General features: G+C 41.9%; 1 protein-coding gene across 2 annotated transcripts; it reads left to right on the forward strand.

The window, feature by feature from the left end:
* The first annotated feature begins 10,659 nt into the window (after window positions 1-10,659).
* ALKAL2 (ALK and LTK ligand 2) lies at window positions 10,660-25,266 on the forward strand. 2 transcript variants are annotated; one of them, XM_054977581.1, is made up of 6 exons: window positions 10,660-11,118; window positions 12,824-13,134; window positions 17,977-18,030; window positions 18,128-18,208; window positions 21,633-21,709; window positions 24,795-25,266. In XM_054977581.1, the coding sequence occupies exons 2-5, from the start codon at window positions 12,870-12,872 to the stop codon at window positions 21,695-21,697; spliced, it is 465 nt and encodes a 154-aa protein (XP_054833556.1). In that variant the 5' UTR covers window positions 10,660-11,118; window positions 12,824-12,869; the 3' UTR covers window positions 21,698-21,709; window positions 24,795-25,266. The 2 variants fall into 2 exon arrangements, with proteins under 2 accessions (XP_054833556.1, XP_054833546.1); XM_054977571.1 differs by having other exon boundaries at window positions 21,633-21,698.
* Window positions 25,267-25,504: the final 238 nt, after the last annotated feature.

Below are 25,504 nucleotides of genomic sequence, written 5' to 3' on the forward strand. Positions count from 1 at the left end.
AAGCAAAGGAATGTTTTGATTGCCTCCACGCTAATTGCATTCTGTCCCCTTGTGATATATGTCCCCTTCTTTCCTCTCTCTCTCTCTTCTCCCCTCCTCTTCTGTATCTGCCCAGTTTTGATCAGGCATCTGACGAAGAGAACTTGATTCTCGAAAGCTTATGCTACAGTAAAATTGGTTAGTCTTAAAGGTGCTACTGGACTCTATGTGATACACTGGCCTCATAACTGGGTTAGAAGTTGGAGGGAGGAAGTCCTCCGCTGGAACTGGACTGAGGCACAGTGCCTGGCTGCCTCTTGCCTGCTCTCTGATGGTCTCTGCACCAGCAGCTGGAAACTGAAGTGGTCCTCAGTGAGAGCTGGCCCCTCTCGCAGACCACCTCACTCATTGGAAGCTGGAAGGAGAGGCCCCTCAGCTAGATAGGGATCCAAACACAACAGTAAAGTACTTGGCTGCTACCTTCACTCCTTTCCGAGCAACAACTCATTATTTATTTATTAACTAGATTTATATTCCACTCACCCCACAAGTGGGCTCGGGGTGGATTACAACAAAAATTATAAAATCAACAGGGTAGCATAAAGATATAAAAACAGGAGCATAAAATTCATTTAAACAGCAGTGCACATCTTGTACAACCCTCCAGTGTCTACAAATCTGTAGGGCAGGGTAGCCAATTGATAAGGCAGCAAGACCAGAGGGGCATACGCAGAGGGGCATACGCGGGTGGGCCCACCCGCCTCAGCTCCCATATGCCTGGCGGAACATCTCTGTCTCACATGCCCAGTGGAATGATAACAAATCCTGCTGGGCTCAGGTCTCCTCAGTCAGAGTTCCACCAGGTTGAAGCCAGGACTGAGAAAGCCCTGGTCCTAGTCAAGGCAAGGCAAACCTCCTTGGGGCCAGGGATCACAGGGAACATCTTATCTATCCATAATTTTATAACCATCACCAATTTGCTATTAGCAATTTGTTTCTTCCAGGCAGGGAAATGCCTAATTCATTATTTTAACAGCCCTTTTTACACATAACTATAGGCAGATATAGACTGATAGGCAGGAAAACATCTACTGGTGGTCCCTGGCCCTAGGGAGGCTCAACTGGCCTCGACCAGGGCCAGGGCATTTTCAGTCCTGGCCCCAACCTGGTGGAATCTTCTGTCGGAGGATACGTGGGCCCGCCAAGACCTTGTGTCCTTTCGGCTGGCCTGCAAGACAGAGATATTCCGCCAGGCATTTGGTTGAGGCCAGTATTCAGATCCACCAACTGGCCTCCCTGCCTGTCTCCTATTAGTGGGGGGCTATATGAGTAATCTGCCCCATGTAGGAATGGTGGCAAATCATGCACCAACTCATGCCTCCACCCTTTTCTTCCCCTTATGGTTGACAGGGAAGGGTGAAGTGAATCCCACCCTGGGATATTAGGAACATCGTACAGAGTTTGTTTTTATGCCCCTAAACCTGGCTTTTATCATTATACTATATTATCAATGTTTTTTTATTTGTATGTTGTGATCCGCCCTGAGCCCGTTCGTGGGGAGGGCGGACTATAAATCCTATTGTTGTTGTTGTTGTTGTTGTTGTTGTTGTTAATAATAATAATAATAATAATAATAATAATAATAATAATAATAATAATGCTGGCTTTTTAAAAAATGCTTTTCTGCAAGACTGTGGACCTGTCTGACAGGAACATCAAAGTCATTGAGGCAGTTTCCCAGCAACATGAAGAACTTAAATTTGGCATTCATGTGCTCCAAAAAAACTCCAAATGAACAGGTCTGAACACAACTAAGTTTTTAAGTGCATATTTTAAACATCATTGTAATGATCCAACATTGAGCAAGCCAAGTCACACATGGGACTGAATGCTGAACTGCAGGAGTCTCAAACTACACTAGCGGCCAAAATTGTGGAAACTTTTTGGAAAAAGTGTATTTTTGAGGATTGATGGCTCATAACACCACTTTTTTTTGGAGTAATACCATAAAATTATATATCGGTGGAAAGATAATTTAATCAAGAATGTAATGCAATAACTTTTATGAAGGAAATCTTTTTAGAACAGTAGTTATAAAGAAGAAAATTGAAACACACAGAAAAAATGAGTTATACAACAGTTCTCACCATGTCAGTTAATACTTATGTTGGGTAACCTTTTGCTTTAATTACAGCCTTACAACACCTTCCCATGGAGTGAACCAAGTTTTTTAGTTCTGCAGCTGTTATAATGTGAAACCACGATTGAGTTATTGCTTCTATTAATTGCGGTTTATTGCTGGGTTTCTTCTCACTAACCAGTTTCTTTAGTTGGCTCCATAGATTTTCAATGGGGTTAAGGTCTGGGCTATTCCCAGGCCATTCCAACAGTGGAATATGATTATCTTGAAACCACTTTTGGCACACAGCAGCAACATGACATGGAGCTGAATCTTGGAAAAGATCACGTGTGGAAGGCTTCAGTTTGGGCTCAAGTATTTAATTTATGTATTTTGGGGCATTTATATTGCCATTTATCACGCAAATTCTGCCCACACCTTTTGATGCCATACAACCACATTTCATAACACTAACTGGGTGTTTCACGGTAGGTGTAATGAATCAGGATGCAAATCTTCTCCAATTCTTCTCACATATTTTATGCCATCACTACCAAACAGGGAGATTTTGGTCTCATCACTCCAAATAACACTGTCCCATTGTTCCGCTGTCCAGTTAACATGGGTTTTAGCCCAGTTTAATCTTTTCAACCTTTGTTTGAGAGATAACAATGTTTTTTTTTTCGTGGAATTCTAGCATTAAGACCAAATTCCTCCAGTCTGCACCGAACAGTCCTTGCACTCAACTTCACATTGAATTGCGCCATTTCGTTCTGTATACACCCCGAGGATTTTCTTCTGTCACCTAGGCTCAATCTCTCAATTCTTCTATCATCCCTTGCTTGTGTGCACCTTTTCCTGCCTTTACCAGTCTGGTTTTGTAGTGACTGAGTTGCCTTATACCTCTTCAAAAATTTAGAAATGCCACCTTTGGTTAAGTTTCCAACAATTTTTCTTCTAATTTCTTTGTAACTGTAGCCTTGTTCACTTAATAGTACTATTTTACATCGCTTTCTGGGTGACCAGTCAACTCTTTGTGCCATTTCTTTAATTGTATTACATTGAATGGCTACATTCAAATGAAGGAAAGCTACTTCATATCAACCTAAGCAAGTTGTGCTTCCTTTTCCTGGTTATTTGGCTATAACATTTGATATAATACAGATAATTGAACAAACTTTGTTGCATTACATTCTTGATTAAATTATCTTTCCATTGATATATAATTTTATGGTATTACTTCAAAAAAATTGGTGTTATGAGCCATCAAACCTCAAAAATGCACTTTTTCCAAAAGGTTTCCACAATTTTGGCCACTAGTGTAATTTTGGATTAGAGGAAGGACATATAGGGCATAAATGTAGCAACAAACAGGTGTCATAAGTGATTAAACTGAACAGTATGGGATTTTCTCCTTCACGCACTTTAGCAATTCTGATATAGAAACGGGGAAGGACAAAGGATTGAATTTAAGCTAAATTTTCCACTAATGGGGCAATTTCCACTGATTCCTCCGATCCACTGTGAACCCTCCACTTGTTATTCTTCAGGGTCCCCTATCCCCATAGAAAGAGCATTTTGTGGAGATCAGTGGGCTACAGAGGGGGAGGGGAGGCAGAAAAGTTCCATTCCTCTAATGGAAAATTTAGTCTGGATCCAACCTCTTATTTCTAAGAACCAACTATACTTGCAAAATGCAAGCTAGTTACCAGTGCTGATGTACATTTATTGTATTAGTAACTTGTGTGACTATTTCATATGTATAGTCTATTTAGAAACAAGATACATACCCCATAGAACTATGGGCCTGAATTCATTATGCACTTAAGAGAATTTTGATAAATGATCCGGTACAATTTGTATGATGGCTCAAATCATCACTGGCAAAGCTATGGAAATGTGGCCGTCTGATCAGAAACCAGAGTCACTGGTTTCAAGAGAGGTACAAGAAACAAGTCGTGTCACTTTAAACTTTTGCACATGATTCATGGGCTATTTGCTGCCCATGGAAGAAAACATAGGCTGAAGCATTGCTTCTTTTTCTTTGCCTGAAGAGGAATTCCCCAGAACTCAGCAGTACCAATTATCACCACTCTGGGTCGCTATTATTGCTCCCCAGATAGGGTGAGTCTCACCTGACTCTCAGCCTCTTGTCATCTTTTTCTTTGCACTCAAAGCATTATTTTCATTTGTAAGTACTTGATTATTTATTCAAGTGAGCAAGAGTGCATCCTGATAATCTCTACTACTCCTTCACCATCTCTGCCCATTTCGTGCAGGTTGTAGAAAAGAGTCACAATGTCTGATCCAACTTTCTGTTTACTTTATTAGCAGAAAAGGGAGAGGTTTATATACACACCATTAGAGCAAATAGAGTTGTTCCACTGGATCCTGGTTTGGTAGAATATATACACATATATTATATTGCTTAGGAGGCACCTTTAAGGAAATAATTCTTTCTTGATTTAAAAAAATCAGTTTGCTCTGTATTTTGTAGATATCTTTTAAAACATTACACATTCTTTGTTCATTATTGTTGTTAATAATTTAAGTAAGCCTTTCTTCATGCATGATGTAGCTTAAGAATCCTTAACTCATTCATTTCCATAACAAACTTGTCTCCATTTTACAGGTGGAAAAATGAGCCTTACATAATCTTAAGCAGAGTTATACTGACTTCAGTGGACTTAAATGGTGTACTTTTGCTTTGTGAGTCTGTGAGATAGCATAGATATAGAGTGAGTTCAAGATGCAGTTTTTCATTTATGAAAAACGACCTACAATTGCATGTAAATCTGTATACAATTCTAATGTGAATGGAGGACACATAGGAACATAATTTTTTTAGTATAAATCAGAGGTATGCAGTCAGGACTGACTTTTAAACTGGTATTTGAATACAAATAACTTGTGCAAAGCAAAATTAAAACTATATCTTTGACTACTTCAAGTATTACAAGTTAAGAAACTAGGTACCATTTGCACACTGACATCTGAAGAGGGTACATGTCACTAAACAGCAAGAAGCTGTGACTGGTTGGAACTGCCCATTGCAAAATGCACATGTGGCAACCAGTAAAGGATCTCCTCCAGCACATGCACATTTGGGGAAGTGGGATATAGTTTATTCCCTTATTCTTTCCCTCTGTATAGAGTTACAGGTTGGTGGTGAAGAGTGGTGGCAAGTCATAGCTGACTTATGGCGACCCCTAGTGGGGTCTCCATGGCAACAGACTAACAGAGGTGGTTTGCCATTGCCTGCCTCTGCAACCCTGGTCTTCATTGGAGGTCTCCCATCCAATTACTAACCAAGGCTGACCCTGCTTAGCTTCTGCAATCTGTTGATCAGGCACTCCTGGGCTATCCAGGTCAGGGTTAATAAACTGAGTGGTGGTAGAGAGGGCTGTCAAGTCATAGCTGACATGGCAAATCTGCTGGGATTTTCAAGGCAAGAGGCTGACAGAGGCAGTTTACCATTGCCTGCTTCTGCAGCCCTGGTCTTCATACCACTGCTCAAATTATGTGGAGGAAGGTAGGATGAATCATGACCAAATGAAGCTACCCCCCCGAGCCTTCTAAAAGTAGTTGATGAGGATTTATTACAACTTTGTAAACTGCTCTGAGTGGATGTTAAGTCATCTTGAAGGGCAGTACATAAATTGAATGTTGTTATTGTTAAATGCTACAACTCAGGCAGTGGTATGCACACCCAAGAATGGATCACCAACAATACAACAACCAAAAACATACATATTACATCAGATACTAAGAAGCCCATATGCACACCTTACACTTTTATCTATGATTGTGAGGAAGAAGCTCTATACCTGCTGGATTCTCCTGAGGTAACAGATAGATGGCCAAGAGGAAGGGAAGGCCGCAGAACGAAATAGGAATAAAACAATTACACCTTACATTACATTGACTGAAAGTAAAATATAGCTTAAAGGTGGGGGAGGAGACATTTAAAAAGTTGAGAAACAAAGGCTGTGAGTGCCAGCAAAAGTGCAGGAAATGAGACAGACAGTTTCAGAGGCAGACTGGGAGGTTCATACCTGGAACAAAACACAAGGGTGTCTGCCTTCTGCCAGGAGAACTTAGAAAACCCGTAACTGCCAGGAGTTACTCCGCTCTAGAAGTGTTTCTTCAAGTCCTCTCCAACCCATGTGTGGTTGAATGTTGCATATATTTATTTATGTTATTAGGTTATTTATAATCTGCCTTTCTCACTGCAACTCAAGGCAGATTACCCAGTGTAAGTCAATATGAACATTGGCGGGGACGTTTAATCAACAATACAATAAGGTATGGATTATGGAAATTTGAAAACAAGCAGAAATCCAATACAGAACTGAAACAATGCGGAAACAAAACATAAGCAATTTAATATGACGTATTAAAACAATGCAAAAACTACCTAGTAGGAGCATACTTGCAGTAACAGACAATACGCAATAGTATAGTCTACAGTTCCTATCCCTTTATCAAAGCATCTCTCTGAACCATTTCCTTACCACACAGCCCTATTACCTGTGTAAAACAGCCATCCTGAATCGTTCTATTTTCTATAGTTTGTAGAAAGCCAGGAAAATGGGAGCTTTCTTGACCCGTTCAGGCAGGCCATTCCATAAGATGGGAGCCACCAATAAAGCATGCAAATGTACAGACAGCTGCTGTTTTTTTTCCATTTTCAGGGTGGTACCTGCAGAAGGCCCTGTGCAGATGAGTGAAGCTGCTGTGATAAAGCATAACGATAGGGCAGTTCCGCAGATATGAGGGTCCAATGCCATGAAAGTGAAAGCTAATACCTTGAACTGAGCCTGATAACTGATGGGCAGCCATTGGAGTGACTACAGAATGGGAATAATATGCATACTCTGCCCAGCTCCTGATAATAGCTAAGCTGCAGCATTTTGCACCAACTCCAAGTTTAGTCTTGACATTATCGTGGCATGGATCTGGGTGATCACGTTGGCCATATTAAGGTAGGAGGCCCTCTTCTAGGCTAGACTGAGTTGGAAGATCGCCTTTTTTGCAGCTGCATTTATTTGCTTCTCTAGCAGCAGCACTGGATCCAATTAAGGTTGCCAGCTCTGGATTGGGAAATTCCTGGAGATTTTGGGGATGAAGCCTGGGGAGGGCAGGGTTTGGGGAGGTTAGGGGCCTCAGTATGATTCCAAACTAACCATTTTCTCCAGGGGAACCGATCGCTGATGCCTGGGGATCTGCTGTAATTCTGAGAAATTTCTAGCCACCATCAGGAGGCTAGCAACCATAGATCCAGTAGAACCTGTAGCTTCTTAACTGAGGGCAAAGCTACAAGTGACGAATGACACTTGAACGGCAAGTGTATTTCTCCCTGTTCACTTGCCCTCCACTCAATCCACTTGCCGTTCAAGTGTCATTCGTCACTTGTAGCTTGGCCCTGAGTCTGCATTGGTCAATTGAACCTGATCAAAAGTAAGGAGTCCAGTGTTCTTCAAGATCTCTACCTTTCCAAACAGTATCACTTCCATCCTGAGTTCAGATTCAGTTTGTTCACTTTCAGCTATCAGGCGGTGACTCAAGACCTAACAACAACAAACAACAACAGATTTATATACCACCCTTCAGGACAACTTAACACCCACTCAGAGCGGTTTACAAAGTATGTCATTATTATCCTCACAACAAATCACCCTGTTTTGTGGGGATAATAATGGGTGGGGCTGAGAGAACTCCTAGAAGTTGTGACTGACCCAAGGTCACCCAGCTGGCTTCAAGTGGAGGAGTGGGGGATCAAACCCGGTTCTCCAGATTAGACTCCTGCGCTCTTAACCACTGTACCAAACTGGCTCTCTGAAGCAGTGGATCTGGGTAGAGAAATATGGATCTGGATGTCATTCACATATTGATGACATCAAATACCACAGCTACAAATGATTTATCCTGAAAGCTTTACATAGAAATTGAATAATGGTGTGTGTGTGGGGGGGGGGTACAATTGTACCCTGTGGAACCACACAAGATAATTCCAGTACTGGAGACAGCTGGTCCCCAACAACAACTCTATGAGTCTTTTCCATGACGAATTACTTAAACCTGTTCAAGGCACATCCCCTGATGTCTACTTCTGCCTCAACAAGATGGCATGATCTACAGTATCAAAGGCTTGTCACCAGACAAGGAGGAAACAAGCAGCAGCAAGGAGGAGACAGGCAGCAAAGGCACCAACAGAGAACTGGAACGCCAAAGAGGGCCCAGGTGTTGACAAGCCCTCCTCAGCAGGAGGCAAGCTAGATGGCAGCTCCTGGGTCCTAGCCACCGCTCACTTCCCATCCAGGCCCTTAGAGCAGCCCAGCCTAGCTGGAGAAAGAGGGCACAGGGGGCAGAGACAGTCAGCCCATGCCACCACAGGCAGCAGATCATGGGCAGCACCGGTGGCACAGGATTGCACCCCAACCCAGTGGCAGGCACGGGAAGAACTACAGCCCAACAACCCAGCAAACAGACTAGAAGGGATGGAAAAGGGCCAGGAGAGGCTGAGGGCAAAACAGGCACAGCTGTGGCTACCTAAGGTATCCAGGGCAGCAGCTAAGTTGTTGGGGGTGGGGCTAGGAGGTGGTGCCTGGGAATGGTGAGGGGACAAAAGGGAGGTCCACCCACAAGTGGAGGAGGGAGATTGAGAGGAGAGTGTAGGAGCAGGAGGTTTGTTTGTTTCTGGAGTGGAGGTCAGTCTACTCAGGATTGTAGAGGGGCCCCTGGGAAGTACCCAGGACCAATCACCCTGCTTCTGAAACCTTCAGGAGACAATATCCCTGCAGCTAAGAGGCGCTAGTGGGCCAGCAGTGGTGGAGTAGACCCAAAGGCCAAGAGGTAGAAGTCAGATAGGCGGTGGGTGAGCACCACCATGGCAGAAAGAGACACGTGAGGGGTGGAGCATGCCTGAGCCTGACAATACGAAACTACATTTTTAATAGAATGAAGCTAGTTTAAGTCTCAGTGTGGCTTGGTGTGTGGAAAAAGGCTGTGGTTCAGAGATGGGCTAGACATCTCTCGTGTCCAAGGCAGAAAATGCAAATATATATGATTTCTTTTTTGCCACGACTGGCCCTGCTGTGAGTTTGGTATGAGGGAAAATCCCTTCACAGGTGTTCAGAAGAAACCAGTTTTCCTGATTATCACTTTTTCCAGAATGATCTTGGAAAGCACATTCCAGAGATTGATCTGTGGCACAAATTAAGACCTGTCTTGGTTTATCCACTGGTTTGGTTAAAGATTCATTGGGTGGTCTTTTTAGCAACTCAGCAATGATTTACCTGTAAAATTGAAAGAATGGTGTAAATAAATGTAAACAAATGTTGGAGAATGATGTAGAAATCTATCCCTCAATAGTACTGTAACATGGGGTCCCCAATGAAACTGATGGGCAACAGATTAAGGCAGGGGTCCCCAATGTGATGCCCATGTGCTCCATGGCACCTTTCCTGGCACCCTTGGAGTGTTTTTGGTGGGTGGGGCAGTTGCATAGCAGGGTTTCTAACTGGCCACTGGAGATCAAATTGGCGGTGCAGATTAAAATATTGTTTCAGGAGCAGTTGTCACATCCAAGTTAGTTTTATTCTCTCTCACGCCTCTTTCCTACTATTTTAAAAATTGCCCCTTTTCCTATGTGTGGTTGGCTTCACCGCCTGTGGCCATTTTGTGGTTGTGCCCACCACCCTGTGTAAGAATTCCAAAGGTGCCCACAGGCTCAAAAAGGCAGGGGACCCATGGATTAAGGATTGGGAAAAGAACAGTTCATAATGAACGAATTTGGCTGATTTTGACTATTTTATAGGGACTAGGCAAATTCATAGAGGATAGGCCTACCAACCAATGTGACTATACCGGCTAAATGTAATCTCCGAGGTTCAGGGCACATGGAAGATGGTTTATACCAAGTCAGACCCATGCTCTACTAAGGTCAGTAATTTTTATTGTAAATGGCAGCAGTTCTCCAGAGTCTCAAGTACAGGCCTTTCACTTTGCTTCTTACTCGTTTCTTTTAAACTGGAGATGTTGAGAACTGACTACGGAATCTTCTGCACCCAAAGCAGATGATCTACCGAGATATGGCCCCATTCCCTAGACTTTATGCTCGCTTCTAAGGCTGTGGCTGGCAGCTAGACTAATAGGTCCTTGGAATGACCCAGTACGTCGCTATCCGATTCGAGGCGCTCCAGTTTTGAGGGAGCTGCGTCGACACCACCTGGGCTTCTTTCCTACCGCAAGGAAGGCCCAAAGGCGCTCGCCTGCTTTCCCTTCCTTCCCGCTGAGAAGCAGCTAAGTGGGAAGCGCATCGATCCGCAGCTGCCGCCGTTTCCCGCTCGGGCAGCTGAGCTAATCTTCCCCACCCCGGTTCCCCGTCCTCCCACCCCGCCCTTTCCCGCCCCACAAGAAGGAGAAGACGAAGCCCGCAAGCAGCCCCGCCAAGTTGCTGCTGGTAATCCCTCAGGCGCAGATGCCGGAAAGATGCAGCCCAGGAGGGCGACGGCGAGGAAAGGGGGGCGTGTGACGAGGCAGGGCGTCCAAGGAAACCGCGGCGGGGGGGAGTGAATATTGCAGGCATGCTTTCTCATTGAAGAAATTTGGGGTCTTGCCCCCCACCCCGCGCAAGCCAGCTTGGGCTCTTTCTACGTCTGCAGGGAGGCAGCATAAGAAGGGACTGGAGGCAGCTGCCAGGGGAAAAACTTCTGTGGCGGCGGCAGCAGGAGCAGCAGCAGCAGGCGAGCCAGCCAGCGGCGCTTCGCGGGGTCGCCTTACGGGGGACTGGGAGCTCGCTCGTCCACCCACTTGCAAGTCGATACCCGGCGCTGACTCTGCCGCCGCCGCGGCCACCCCACGGACACCTTCGGCGCCTATATAAAGCTCGCCCATGGAGTAGGCGGTGGAGACGGGACAGCGTGCGCGCTACGGAACTGACACCGCGCAGGGCAACCGGCGAGGCGGGCTCTCCGCGGCGGCGGCACAGGGGAAGCGTCCGAGGCAAGCGGAGCCAGGTAACGCGGGCGGCGGGGCCCGCGGCTCAGAGCGCAGCAGCAGCAGCAGCAGCGCGCGGCAGTTCCCGCCAAATCCCGCTGCCTGCCTCGACGCTAGCTGAGGGGGGAGGCTCACTAAGGCCGCCCGCCACTGGTGCTGGGTGGCGCTTCCAAGGCAGCGCGCCCAGCCGCTTGCTAAATGGGGCGCCTGAGGAGAGTAGGGAGAGGGCTTGCCCGCAGTCTTACACCTGCTCAGAAACTAGGGCGCGGGGAAGTCCTCTTCGGCACGGCCAGCCGCTCCCTGCCTGTACGAGTTACTACTCGGTGACGGTCGTCTGGACCCAGCGTCGAGCTTGCAAAACTTTTGCTCACGGTGCTTTGCCTTTTGCTCGCGCCGCTGTAGTAACGCAGAGTCGCTCCGTCCCGAGCAAAGAACGGGAACTTCCCTGCCTACCTGCTTCTGTTCATTTATGCTTAAAGAAGCTCCGAGTAGTTTAGGGTCTTCCTCTCTATTTTAGTTTCGGGGCAATCCTGGGAGATAGGTTAGGCTGTGAGTGACTGGCCGGGGGCCAGTGAGCGGAATGGGGATTTGAACCTGCGTTTCCTTGCTCCTAGCTGAGCACCTTAACCACTATCCCGCACTGTTTCACACTCAAGCTGTGATTTGACGCTGACTCTCTCCGTTGGGTGAATTTAACCCTCTCGGGGGAGGGGGCGGCTTCCTTCGAGTCTGCTTATTGAAAAAGCACAAATTCCACCCCCACCCCACCCCCCCAGAAGACCATCCCAGTTTGTAAATGGGTAGGACTGAAGACACAAACAAGGTTGTGGCTTTTTAGAGGCAGAACTGCTGGGCTGGGCTTCTTAATCCAAGGACACCAGAATTGACGGGAGATCGGCGGCTGTGAACGGATTGGCTCGGATGGGAGCTCTCCAGAATCACTTAGAATCCCAAGTGAAGACCCAGCCCCCATAGCCACTAGGTGACACTGCTGTTGCCTCCCTCCAAACGAAACTTTAACGTCTATGGGAGGGGGTAGCTGTGTCCAAGACTGCCCATCGTTAATAAGAGGACCGAGTAACCAGTGCGCATGACGCAGCCTGCTAAGGCTCCAGCCAGTACCAGACAAACAGAAGAGTTTTCTGCATGGGTTTCAGAACCTCTCAGGCTTTGCTTTTGACAGACAGTTCGGGAAAGTTTCTGTGCCAAGCCTGAGGGTCACATTCTACAAGCCAACTCTTCTAAAGTTTCTTATGCCCTTACAAGATCTGGACTAGTGCAGAAGGGAGAGGATTTGCGTTTCTGCCTTGCTTTCTAAGCTTTTTTCTCCCCCAATGAGCTTGGATCTTGGAGGAAGAGCTCCGTGCCTTTTCTGGAAGGGGCACCTGCCCGCCGCCCCTTCCTTTCCCCCGGTATAGCGTGGGTGGGGGGAGAGGTCGTCTGGATTCCCATCTTTCCTTATCTAGTGCCGTTATGCTCAGGAGGACTTCCAAGTAGCGGATCGGACTATTTAGTCGCGCGCCAAGTGCGCTGCAAAGTCCTCTGGCCAGGATTGCCCTGAAGAGCACACAGTCGCGCTGCCGTACCGCGGCGAATCTGAGGAAAGACGCCAGAGATCAGAACACCCGATTGTTTCGCCTGTTGTGTTTCAGCAGCTGGCAGCCTCGACCCTGACACTTTTCTCCCTCCTTTTCTCCCCCGCCCCCCATCCTTCCCTTTTTGCAGGGAGTCAGCTAGGAACGTGGCTCCATTTCCTCGCTCTCGCAGTGCGATGTGCAGGCTCCTAAGGTCTCCTGCGCTGTTGGGACTGGTGTTGGTGATGCTTTCAGCGGGACACTGCAAAGAGAGACTGGAGTCCAGTGCAGGGCTGAAGGAAAGACAAAACCTCCTAAACCTGATCATGGAGATCATTCAAGAGCTGAGAAAGTATCACCTGGAGGAAGAGGAGGAGAAGGGAGCTCAGTACAAACAAGACTATCTGCTGGACCGGAGGGAAGTCACTGACTATGGAGCATACTCAGACGAACAGAGAGTTGGTAAGCACTGGACTGTGTTGTGTCAAGAGACAGTAATTCAGTTCAGGTCTCTTTCCTCCCCCCCCCCCCCCGCCCCACCTTCCTGGGAGAAATTGACCATCACTTTAATATTTAGATCTCATTTGAGAAACCACCCTAACTTGTTCCTTGAGAGATCTTTTTCTATTTATCTCAGTTGTTAGAAAAAATACTTCAGTGACTCCTCAACAAGAAGACTGGCCGTGAGGGAAAATCTGATTCCTCAACAAGAAGACTGGCAGTGAGGGAAAATTTGAGTCTAGAAACTCTCCCCTCCTCCAGGCATAGCGGAATACAATAGGAGGGATTTCAGTGCTTTTCACCATTGGATGGTGCTGAAGAGCACATTCTATAGACTGAAATCAGAGAACTATCATGTAAAGATCCCTTTAGAGGACGGTCCATAGTCTGGTGGCCCCTTGGCTGTATTTATTAGTATAGTTGATCACGATTTGAAAGGCTTTTCTTCCAGTCTTTTACTTTTAAAAAACTGTTTCATAGCTCAAGAAGTTATTTTCACTGTACAAAGCCTGATTACGTTACTTTTTATCTCCCGTGATACTCTATTCTCTTTTCAAAGGCTGTTTTCCTACGTGATCCAATAGTGATTTGTGTTTAATAAACCATCAGTGCAACTTCTAAGCAGACTTACTCCAGTTCAAGAACTTTGAAATCTGCAAAAGACTGCAGTGTAAGGGTGATGGCTTGCTCCTGTTAAATTAATGGGAATTTCACTACTGGTTTGGTTTTGAAGGATGGTGCCCCTAGTGGTTATATTGTCTTTTGTGCTCTTCCTCTGTGTAATAGACTAGAAATCCTAATACAGCTCCCTTTTTTGGAGATTTTGTTCAGGTGCAATCATGCTAAACACTTTAGAAATGTATCAGACTGTTAACTTCTGCAAGTGCATACTAAGCCTTTCTTGGTGCCTGTATAACACTGAAATTGTAATCTCTTGACTACTAGGTATCACAAAGAGGTATCAGTTGGTCTGGCTTTCTACTGTTTGATTTAACCAAACTTTTACATTGAAATGAAACTTTTAAAATCCCATTGACTTCTCTGGATAAAAATGATGAAGCATGTTTAATAAAGCACATGCTGACTCTCGTATTGTCCTGTCCTCCCATTGGCCAGTAGCAATTAACATTAGCTGGGCTACTGGGCATTATGATTTATGTAAGGTGTTCATTTATTTGTTGACACCTAAGAAATCTAAGCATGTTTCTGGTTAAAGTCTACACCAGTGACAGGGTATTTTTTGTTGTTGTGGGTATTTCCTGTTCAAGAAATCACTTGTGCTGCAAACTTGGATTGTAGTATGTTTTATTCTTATTTATGGCAATGGAAATAAAACTGCTTACATCTGAGCATTTTGGTTTAAAGCCATTAGTAACTGTGTACTAATAATTTTTTTTAAAAAAAACTTCAATAGAATGATTCTTTCTGTTGACAGTCATTTTAGGGATGCAGCTTTAGGCATATTTAGAAGTCTGCATGCTCTATACAGTACCTTTTAATATCAATGAGACAGGACTGTTCATTTCATCCGTTTTACTCTTCTTTATTAGTGCAGACTGTTATACATGAGGTAGTACTGTCTCTCTTCAGACTTCAGGTGGAGGATGTTCCCCATGTGAACAACTATACAGGCATTAAAGACAGCTGTTTTAAACTTTTTTCCTTGACACTCTAGTTCTCTACATGAAGAGAATTATTTTTTAAAAATATGGTGCCATCCTTTCTGATATTTGTGTTCATGAGTAGAATAGATTTTGACAACTAAAAACCTGTTCAATCTGATGGATTAAAAAGCCTACACAGCAATTCTATATCACTTAATTAGAATATAACAACTCTGATAGTAATGTGAACCTGTTATAATCAAAACAGAGCAAGTTCTGAAACAGAGTTCCCAGTTTCTGGAATATCTTTTAAAAATTATTGTCAGAATAGATATGCTCCTCTCTCTGAAAAGAATGACTACCTAAAACTGTTACTAATCTGTTGTCTGTCAGGGCCATGAGGAACTTTTGAGAGAAACATGTCTTTTCTGTTCTATATGACACAATTAGGTCAACTTTGATAAGGTCAATTCTACTGAGGCTGCTTCTACTAAGAAATAAGAATGAGTTTCAAGAAATGTTTAAACTCACCAGTGAATCAGATCTAGTTTGAAATGTTCTAGCTGTAAATGCGATAAGAGGTTCCAAGGGAATTCAAAGGCCACTTAGACATTCTTCTATGGTAAAATAAATAAAGTACCATGTTTCATGTGCAATCAACATTAAGACAAAAATGCAAGTAACTAAAAGCAATAAAAGATGACAATGAATCAAGGAGACAGCCGTAAGTAGTGAAAGCAGATTTCAGTAAACTAGTTATATTCCCATCTACTGAATACAAGATGTGGGAAAACTACCAGGAGCACAGACAAAGTACTTCATTGGGCACATTTTCTGTTATGTTTAAAGCTTCACTTACATTCCCTGTAAATATAAAGGCATTGATTTATGTACATTAAGTTTTTTAGACAGTGTTGAACAGCATTTTCCCTGGATCTGTCCAATAGGACATTATAGGTCCATGAGTGGTACAGCAAAATGGGGATACAACATGGTAGGTGTTTCTACTTACTCAGGAAATTCTCTGAAGAAGCAGAAGAGTACGAGTTTGTAAATTTAAAAGGAAGAAAACTTGCTTGAATGCACCAGTGAGCACTGAATATACTCAATGCCTTCTTACAGCAATACTGAGCATCAGTTAAAAGTATAAGTTATAGGATCCTGGAGAATGAGTTTATCATTTGGGATGGGACACATGTTTCTCCTTCCATTCCAGGATACTATAAGCCTCTATGTATTCTGACCACTTTAGAACTAAAATAAAGGCCTGGTTTGGGGATGAAAAGCACTTCCAGCCTTGGCACACTAGCGAGGGATGACATGATAGAGGTTTACAAGATTATGCATGGGATAGAGGAGGTAGAGAAAGACGTATTTTTCTTCCTTTCTCAAAATAGAGGAACTCATGGGCACTCAATGAAATTGCTGAGTAGTCAGGTTAGAATGGATAAAAGGAAGTACTTCACCCAAAGAGTGATTAACACATGGAATTCACTGCCACAGGAGGTGGTGGCAGCTTCAAGCATAGACAGCTTCAAGAGGGGATTGGATAAACATATGGAGCAGAGGTCCATCAGTGGCTACTAGCCACAGGGTATAGATGGAACTCTCTGTCCAGGGCAGTGATGCTCTGTATTCTTGATGTTTGGGGGGGAGCAATCAGTGGGAGGGCTTCCCTTCCCCACTGGCAGACCTCCTGATGACACCTGGTTTTTTGGCCAGTGTGTGACACACAGTGTTGGCTGGATGGGCCATTGGCTTGATCCAGCATGGCTTCTCTTACGTTCTTATGGGATTCCTCAAGTTGTACAGGGAGCACAGCTCCTAACAGCAATGATTCCAGACTATCCTAGAATGAGGCAGAGATGAAATAAGAAAGGGGTGGAGGGGATAGGAATGCCAGGAAGTGTGCATTCTTCACTCCCAATATCCTTCTCCACTCTTCCATGCAGCACAGAGTGGTAAAAACATTCAAACAGGATTTCATATTCATCCAATCTCAGAGTTTTATTATGGATGTGGAATAACAGCCTCTCTGAGATGACATCATTCCCTAAATTCATATTAGTGACCTCATACCTCAGCATCTATCTTCTGTAGAAGGTCCTGAAACAGTTCAGCCAGTTGGTATGACCATAGTACTATGAAAGACTGTGATGTGTAGGCCCTGATGCAATGCAACTTAAATGTTGGCCATGGACCTAAGAATTCAAGTGTTTATAGTGAGGGGGGATGAGTATACTGAAGGACTGGGGGCAAATCCCTGTCATCCGAAATTCTTACTCTTGTGTGAGGCCTGATGATATGGTGAGGTCAAGTGATGTCACATTGAATAGTATTACTCTCATGTTCCACTAACTATTGTACTGTCTGTGAATATAGTCACAGTTATGAAGTTTGGAAGAGATAGATTATGTGCTAAATATAAACTGTAGTTCAGCTGGTAGTGCCAGATACTGCATCTCACCTCCAATTTACTGATGCAGCTGTTAACACAAATGAGCACACAGAGTAAAAAGTGATTTTCTTATGAGTCCTTTGATTTAATTATTTCACCTATATTATTCCTTTAATTCCAAATGTGTGTGGTTATTGCGTGAAGGAAAAGCCCTCTGCACATGAGCAGAGTGTTTGCAGTCTTAGTATTCAAAGAAGAGATTGTTCTTGACTCAGATTTAATTACACCCTCCCAAAGACCTTATTTTTCTGTACTGAAAGGTGGTGGTGCTTAAGACTGGCTGGATAGTATACCTCCTCAGTCTTTTGCACTCCTACAGTGAAGTACTTTCTCTGGTAATTCTATAGTATAAGTAGGCCTGAATATTATGCCTTTTCCATATTCTACTATAGAGACTTCTTTAAAAAAAGAAAGCTGGAAAATTTATTTGCCCCCTCTAGTTATGGGCCTGCCTAATTTACCAGTCTATTGTAAGTAAGTACTAATGAAATGATGGATGTAAAAATGTTCTTTTTATTTTTATTCAGGTCCTCATTAATTTGGATATGATTTACTCCTATGTAGTTTAGTGGTTGGATTATTTTTGAGGACGGAGAATGATTAATTGTGCAAGTAAAGCAACTATACATAAAAATACAGTTGTTCTTTTCAGCTGTCTTTAGTTATATCTTAAGAGAAATGTATTGGAGAATATGTTGCAGAATGTGAATGAGTATAATAAATGTCCATTTCTTTCAACAGAAATAGTTCCTAGAGATCTAAGAATGAAAGACAAGTTTTTAAAGCATTTAACAGGTAAGCAAAGTTTAGCATTTGGATATGTTAATGTTAATTGTTATCCTGTCTTCTGATGCAAATTCAGTTGATACATGTTTTCATTTTCCCCCTCTAGGTCCACTTTATTTTGGTCCAAAATGCACTAAACACTTTCACAGACTTTACCACAATACAAGAGACTGCACCATTCCTGCATGTAAGTGCCGCCGTTTATAAGCAATTGCCAGTTAATGAAAAGGGTAGGTTAAGTTGTTAAAGGGCTGCCTCCTTGTGCAGTTGTCGTTCTGTTCCTGCAAGGAGCTTGTGGAGTTAACAAAAATTAATCAAGCCGCAACTTGTTGCTAAAAATATAATGAAGCTCAAATGTGTAAACACAGTACCTATAACTGTTGATTGTAAAAGATGCATCACATCACATAAAATGATCATCCTCAAGTTGTATTCTGTAGAAAAATATTTTGCTGTTGATGCAGTTCCTTGGAGAGGTATTAATGGCTCTCATTTCATATGCCATTTCTACAGTCAACGGGTGGCATCTCAAGTCAAAACAGACTGCTTGCATATTCCAATTATATTAGTCAACTCCTTTATCTCAGATTTGCAAGATATTAACTCTACATGTAAACACACATGCTGATATACATTAAGAAATCAAATCCACTTTAGCTTGGGATAAGTTTGTTTTTTTTTTTAAAAAATCACCATTGCAATTGTCAGAGAAATTACAATCAATGCTCAAACAGGCCAATTAAGATATATTTTGCCCTTCATTCTTAAGAACAGAGGCGTATTATCAGCATCTCAGATAGTTGTGTGTTTGATGCTTTGCAGATATGTACTAATCAAATAATCACAGAAGGTCACCTATGGAATGTGATACCTCCAGTGAGACGCAACTGGAATTTCAAAAATGCTTTCATCCAATCTATTCATAAAGTACATTTTTATTTATACATATATTAAACATATCATTCCTTCAATGCCAGGCAGCTAACAATTCAACAACCAGGTTGCAAAGATACAAAATATACAACTCCAATGTATCATTTCTAAATTGCAAACAAAGGCAAAATGAAATGTGTACATATTACATATTTTTGTAGGCAGCTTCCTGATTATGTATTGTGTCATTTGTCATATGCAGGCATTAGTTTGTCTGTAAAATGCACAGACAATAAAGCAAGAATGGAATTCCGCTTATGTTTCATTTAAATAGCAGATAATACACACTTTTGCAGTTGATATATTTTGTGCTTGGGTATTTGCGCTAAAGAACAAATATTGTGAGAATGTTGCCTAACAGAAGTAGGCACAGTTCTGCTTTGGGCCCATAGATTCCAAATAAATATTTTATTCTAGGAATTTAAGCAAGTCCTAAATTCTGGATTGCTGATTATGCCTTTACAAGCCAGCTGAACCTCCCATCTATGAAATATTTTCCCTTCCTATTGTACAGTGCTGGTTGAGCTATTAGTGAATCTTCAACACTGTCAAAGCCCTTCTACCTAATAAGTAAACAAATGGGTATGTTATATTAGTGTCACATTCTTCAGGACTGCTTAATGGAGCATCTTTAAATTGTCTTACCCTTCCCTCAATAACTTTAGCTTAACTTGGCAATCTTCTAATACAACTTGGCTCATATTTTAATTTTAGGTTTAGTTTACATTCATTTTTGGCAGCAATTCATAAGACACTTACTTTGCAAGTTGGACAATTGTCATTTGCTGCATTAGCAGAGTTATTTTGATGCCAGCTACAGCAGAGTTTTCCATGCTATATGAACTTGACAGTATTCAAAGGTTAGGCCTTAGACAAAGAAACATCCTAATGTTTGCATTTTAACTCATGCTGAAGGAATTCTCAACTAAAAATATGAAGCTTCCCTAAATATTTTCCTTTCTAACTATTGTTTCAAATTGGATTTCTTGCATAAGCAGTGCTGGCATGGAACGTCTCTCATCCTAGTTCTCAAGTGTTCTACTGACAACTTGTTGCATATTAGTAACTCTTTGTAGAGGATGTTTCTCACATGGTGTCTGTAAATCCAGGTTTGTCACCAAGGCTGCATCCACATGACACTTACTCTGTTGCATTCACTGTGGCAGCAGAGCCATGGAAGCTCACAGGGTGACCTTGGGCCCAGTCACACACTTTCAGCCTAACCTCACAGGGTTGCTAAAATGGCGGAAAGGAGAATGATGTAAGCTGCTCTGGGTCCCCATTGGAGAGAAAGGTGGAGTAAAATGAATTAAATATATGAAAGGGGCTAGAATTAGGTTTATTTAAAAAACGAAAGCTTAAAATGTAAGAGAATCTAGTGGATCGTAGCAGCAGATTGCTTTAGCACAATAGCACTTTTAAAAAAGCCTCCTGGTGGTCCACTGAGGAAAATGGCACCGATGTGAGAAGAATCTTCAGACTGTTACACTTTCCCATCCAGATGGTGCTTGGACTGCATTCTTTAAAAAGATATATATTGAATCAAAACAGGTTTGGGAAAAAATCAGGGCAGCCTGGAACGTGGATGATTAGAGGATGATATTGTGTAAATGCTCAGAAGTCAGAAAATAAAAGCACACTTCTGTTTGGAAGGCAGATCGAAACGTCTGTGTGGAAGCAGCAATAGTATTTGGCAGGAAGCTGCAGCCAAACCTAGCTCCAACTGTAACTTTGTGATTAATAGATTTGTAAACACAAATTGGTCATGTTCACACAGTACAATTTTAGTGTATTTAAAGCAATGTGTAAGATAGAAAGTAATTAATAGAGCATCCTTGCTGAAACAAGTATGTATGCGTTTGGTTGGTGCCTGAATGGAAGGCTCCAAGTAGTCCCGGGCACCTCCTGCATGCGACTTGGAATTTTACGATGGAGGAAAGGCAGACTGTAAATGCAATTCATATCAAATGATTTTTCATGTATCACAGTCTTTCTATAGCCATGTTAACGAAAGACAGCACTGTAATTCTATTCTGGTGCTAGATTTCAAAACTTCATGGTTGCTGTACTACATCCAAACTTGCACGTGCATAATACACAATGTCTCTTTCTGTAGCATATGTGCACGGACATATGCTGTTCCACTATCCAATGTCCCACTGTCCACTACCACATTTGCATCCAAGCTCTTAGGCCCAGCACATCTTAAGGAGTGCCTTCTCCTATATGAACCTGCCTGTCCGCTTTGCTCATCTTTGGAGGCCATGCCTCAGGTGCCCCCACCACTTGAGGTCAGATCAGTGGCTACTCAAGAATCTTCTTGATCATGGCACCAAAACTGTGGAACTTCCTTCCCAGGGAGATTTGTCTGTCACCCTCATTTTGTCTTCCACCAGAAGATGAAGACTTTGTTTTGTTAATATACCTCCAATAACTATTATTGGCCCTCCTCCCTAGTTGTGGTGTTGTATGTTTGTTTTTATTGAATTATTCTATATATGATTTTAAATGCTGTTTTAGTGTTTAAATGGAAAGGCAGCATACAATGTTTTAAATAGGAGTAATTTGCAAGATGAACTGTAATATTTTTTAAAACAAAAATACAGGATGCACAGGGGGTTGCGAAGTCAATGGCAGCATGCTGGTTCTTTTAACTTCTATTTATCTTTTCATTGTAGACTATAAAAGATGTGCCAGGCTTCTTACTCGGCTAGCAGTAAGTCCAATGTGCATGGAAGGATAAGGTAAGCTTTTGGTAAGAACTAAATGGAATATTTTTAGCATATGTATAACCCCAGCTACATTGTAGGTATCAAAATAATAGATAGATTTCAATGTATTGACATAGGTCATCTTTTTATTTATAATTGTAGAGTATGTACATGTTTTAATAAATACATGTGCCTATTTTATACATAGGCACATATATTTATTAAATAAGTCTATTACATAATTCAGAGGAGTTAGCTGTGTTAGTCTGTAGTTGCAAAATAGTAAAGAGTCTAGTAGTAGTGTCGAAGGCTTTCACGGCCGGAGAACAATGGTTGTTGTGGGTTTTCCGGGCTGTATTGCCATGGTCTTGGCATTGTAGTTCCTGACGTTTCGCCAGCAGCTGTGGCTGGCATCTTCAGAGGTGTAGCACCAAAAGACAGAGATCTCTCAGTGTCACGATCTCTCGTGACACTGAGAGATCTCTGTCTTTTGGTGCTACACCTCTGAAGATGCCAGCCACAGCTGCTGGCGAAACATCAGGAACTACAATGCCAAGACCATGGCAATACAGCCCGGAAAACCCACAACAACCAGTCTAGTGGTACCTTTAAGACTAGCCAACTTTATTGCAGCATAAGCTTTGTCACATGGATTTCTTTGTCAGATGCATCTGACAAAGAGAGCTGTGGTTCTCAAAAGCATATGCTACAATAAAATTGGTTAGTCTTAAAGGTGCTACTGGACTCTATTATTGTAATTCACTTATACTCCTAAAAAAATTATATGGATCTGAGGTTAGGGTTGCATTTATAGCTTACTGAAGTACGTGCTTAACTAATGTAAGCAATACCAGAAATCTCAGATGTTCTAATAATAGAACATTCAAAATGCACAAAACCCCATAATTCACTCCTACTGAAATTAGCAGAGATGCAGTATCTTTGAAACCTTGTAAAAGGAAACTATTGTAGCTATTTAATATAAAAAACAGACCCACAAATGAGTGTATTTCAGAGGTATGACTCAATATTCTTTTTGATAGCTCTTGTTTATTTTTTAATTCGTTAAATTTATTATATGTATAGTGATGACAACCACAAGTAGGAGAAATCTATGACTTTCCAAAGGCAGGCATGGCTATACAAGATAGGAATCAAGGGGAGGCATAAGAATCTAAGCCAAGTTTGTTCAAAAGTTCCTTTGCCCCCTCCAAAAAAAGTACGTGCAAGGTTAGTTCTAGTCTAATCCAAAAGGGGTATCATTTCTCCATTTTCATGTAGACCATAAGGGAGAATTGCCCTTATTCTGTGTTATCATTACAGATGCATGAGATACTTGCAGCCGGCAGACCAGCTGCTCTCTTACTGTGTGTGAGACTGTCACGTTCCCTCCTAGGTGCTTTAGACATTTGTTGAATGATATCAGATAAATACATAAGAGACTGGAGAGTGTAAACACTATTTGTCACACTGCCATCTCAGTAAGCCAAGTAAATCAAGATTCAAAGCAAGGAGGAGGGAGACTTAGTTCACTGTCTATAAAAACTACTTCCTGGGCTTTATTCCAGGATTTAAACCGATCTAATGAGAAGAGAATTTGTCCTTTCTGAGATGATGACCAGTTTAGAATAACGTGCCAAGCAGACATGTTTCATCTAAGCTCTTGTTTTCTCTTAAGACCTGTTCACACAATTCACATCTGCATGTGGTAGCCATGGAAAAAAGCGAAAGGAGGAAGGCTAACAGACAACTTTTATCGAGTCGGTTACACAAATTCACTACACCGAACATTACTAGTTGTGAGCAGAATTCTGACCACAACAGCAAGTTGCGTAATTGGCTTGGAAACCACATGCAAAACTCAAAATCACTGTGGTGCACTCAATATCTGAATGAGCAGACAAGTTCATAGTACCTTTCAAACTGAGCATCATGTGTTATACATAATTGTCTAATTTCCATAGATGGCAACCATACAGTGCAGCTTTATATTTAATAGGTTTATAATCTTACTTTTTCTGTTAACAACTCAAACCAGCTAATAAAAAAGTGTAAACAATAAAGCCAAAATGTCTTTAAGCATTTCCATATCTGCCTGTGATATCAGCATGATGTCAGTTAATGACACTGCTTTAGCACAGCTGCTGATATAATTGATCCAAAGTAATTAGATGCCAGCATATGGCAGCTGGTATTGGTTAGGCATTGAATAAAGTTGACATCATTAAAACAGAGCTGATCCCACAAAATACTTCAGTTTAAAGGTATGAGGCGTACAGTTATAGACTCCGCAGTGGTTTTAAGGACAGAATAAATTGTAACAAGTGCCCATCCAAAATATGACTGTAATTGTACTAATTTATGTGCACAGCCAATCAGTAAAAGTATGGTAAAGATGAAGAAGTTATGATATTAAATCAAGTTTACCTGTGAGTTTATTGCTTAATAGAACAAACAATATAATGCATTTAGCTTGGGCACTAAAATGACACTTAAAACCCAAATAAATAAATCACTACTTTCGTCTGTTGAGGAACAGCATACAGATATATTTGCTTGGGGTTGCCAATGGAAAGCAGAGCACCTTTCTCCCCATGGCATTTGAAAATACTCAAGACGTACAAGCCTGTATACCATCTCTGACACAAAACTGATGATGATATCCTCTTCCCAAAGCTACTAAAACCCACCATTACCATCCAGACATTTTTTTTACTGAATATGCATTTCTATAGCTGTCCTGTTCTAATATAGTGATTGGACTTGTTTGGTGGTGCAACAGTGCATCTTCTACTGAATTTTGCAATCTACTGCTGTTTAAAATATGCTCATTTCTGCCTTCTGTCTCAATTACATTAGCACTAAGATGCAATTCCACTAGTGAACTTCCTATCTGATGGTGCTGCTCCAGTTCTAAAGTAAATAAAATAACTGAATTCTGTTTTCAAGTGCGTCTGGGGAAAAAACAAACCAAGAAAATTTTTCAAAGCACTTTTAAAAAAGATCTTTTAGCTCATAGAAAGAAAATACTGCACAACCAATTATAAATTAACCAGTTTCTTTAAAAATGTGTGTGGAGTTAATAAGAACTGATATTTCATGAAAAAAAAATCTTAATTTTTGTTCCAGATGTTACCGCTATCAAAGAAAAAAATAACTATCACGAATCAAGAAAAGTGCCTTGGAAACTAACAGGGAAATCAAATACCATCTTTGTAACATATTCCATTGTGAACAAGAGATTTATTTTTGCAAGTTGATGGACTAATTCCCATAATTCTTTAAACATGTTTTTTGTATACTTGTCACTGCTGTTTACAGATACATTCTTTGTGGTAGAAAAGCTACCCCTAGAAGAACTTCAGCGTTACTTTTAGCTGCCCTACACCAGAAATGTTGCATTGCCAAAGATCTAGTAGTATCACCCTTTTCAAGTACACAAACATTCCACATTCTAATACTTTGTGGGATATTGGTCAAGGAGAAGATACTGGACCTTTCATGCTTACGCAATTTCAAAATGTTTGGTTACAACCTTATTCATGAATCCATATGTAAAAGTCAAATCAGACTCCTAAAGTACAAATTGCATGCCATGTGCAAAAGACAAATGTGTTTTAAGTGGAACTTTGGATTCTGACACATGTTTTCTGTACAATAGAGGTATAAACATTCCAGCTAAATGTGCAATATGTAAATATGTAAATAACATGAGTAATAAAAGTGTTTGGTATACAACTTAAAGCATTTTCTTCCTGCTTCTGAACTGTAGTTTCATAGGTGTAAAGTTAAAAGAAACATTGTAGTTTGATAACAAACTATAGCTGGCTGAAATAAAC

This window comes from Eublepharis macularius, chromosome 1 (genome assembly GCF_028583425.1).
Source record: "Eublepharis macularius isolate TG4126 chromosome 1, MPM_Emac_v1.0, whole genome shotgun sequence".
Taxonomy (NCBI): domain Eukaryota; kingdom Metazoa; phylum Chordata; class Lepidosauria; order Squamata; family Eublepharidae; genus Eublepharis; species Eublepharis macularius.

What these genes read in the sequence shown, in the direction of transcription:
- ALKAL2 (XM_054977581.1), top strand. Translation starts at nt 12,870, where the DNA reads ATGTGCAGGCTCCTAAGGTCTCCTGCGCTGTTGGGACTGGTGTTGGTG. An exon ending in GTTTTTAAAGCATTTAACAG is followed by an intron (nt 18,031 to 18,127) that starts GTAAGCAAAGTT and finishes TTCCCCCTCTAG; the next exon opens with GTCCACTTTATTTTGGTCCA. An exon ending in AGACTGCACCATTCCTGCAT is followed by an intron (nt 18,209 to 21,632) that starts GTAAGTGCCGCC and finishes TTTTCATTGTAG; the next exon opens with ACTATAAAAGATGTGCCAGG.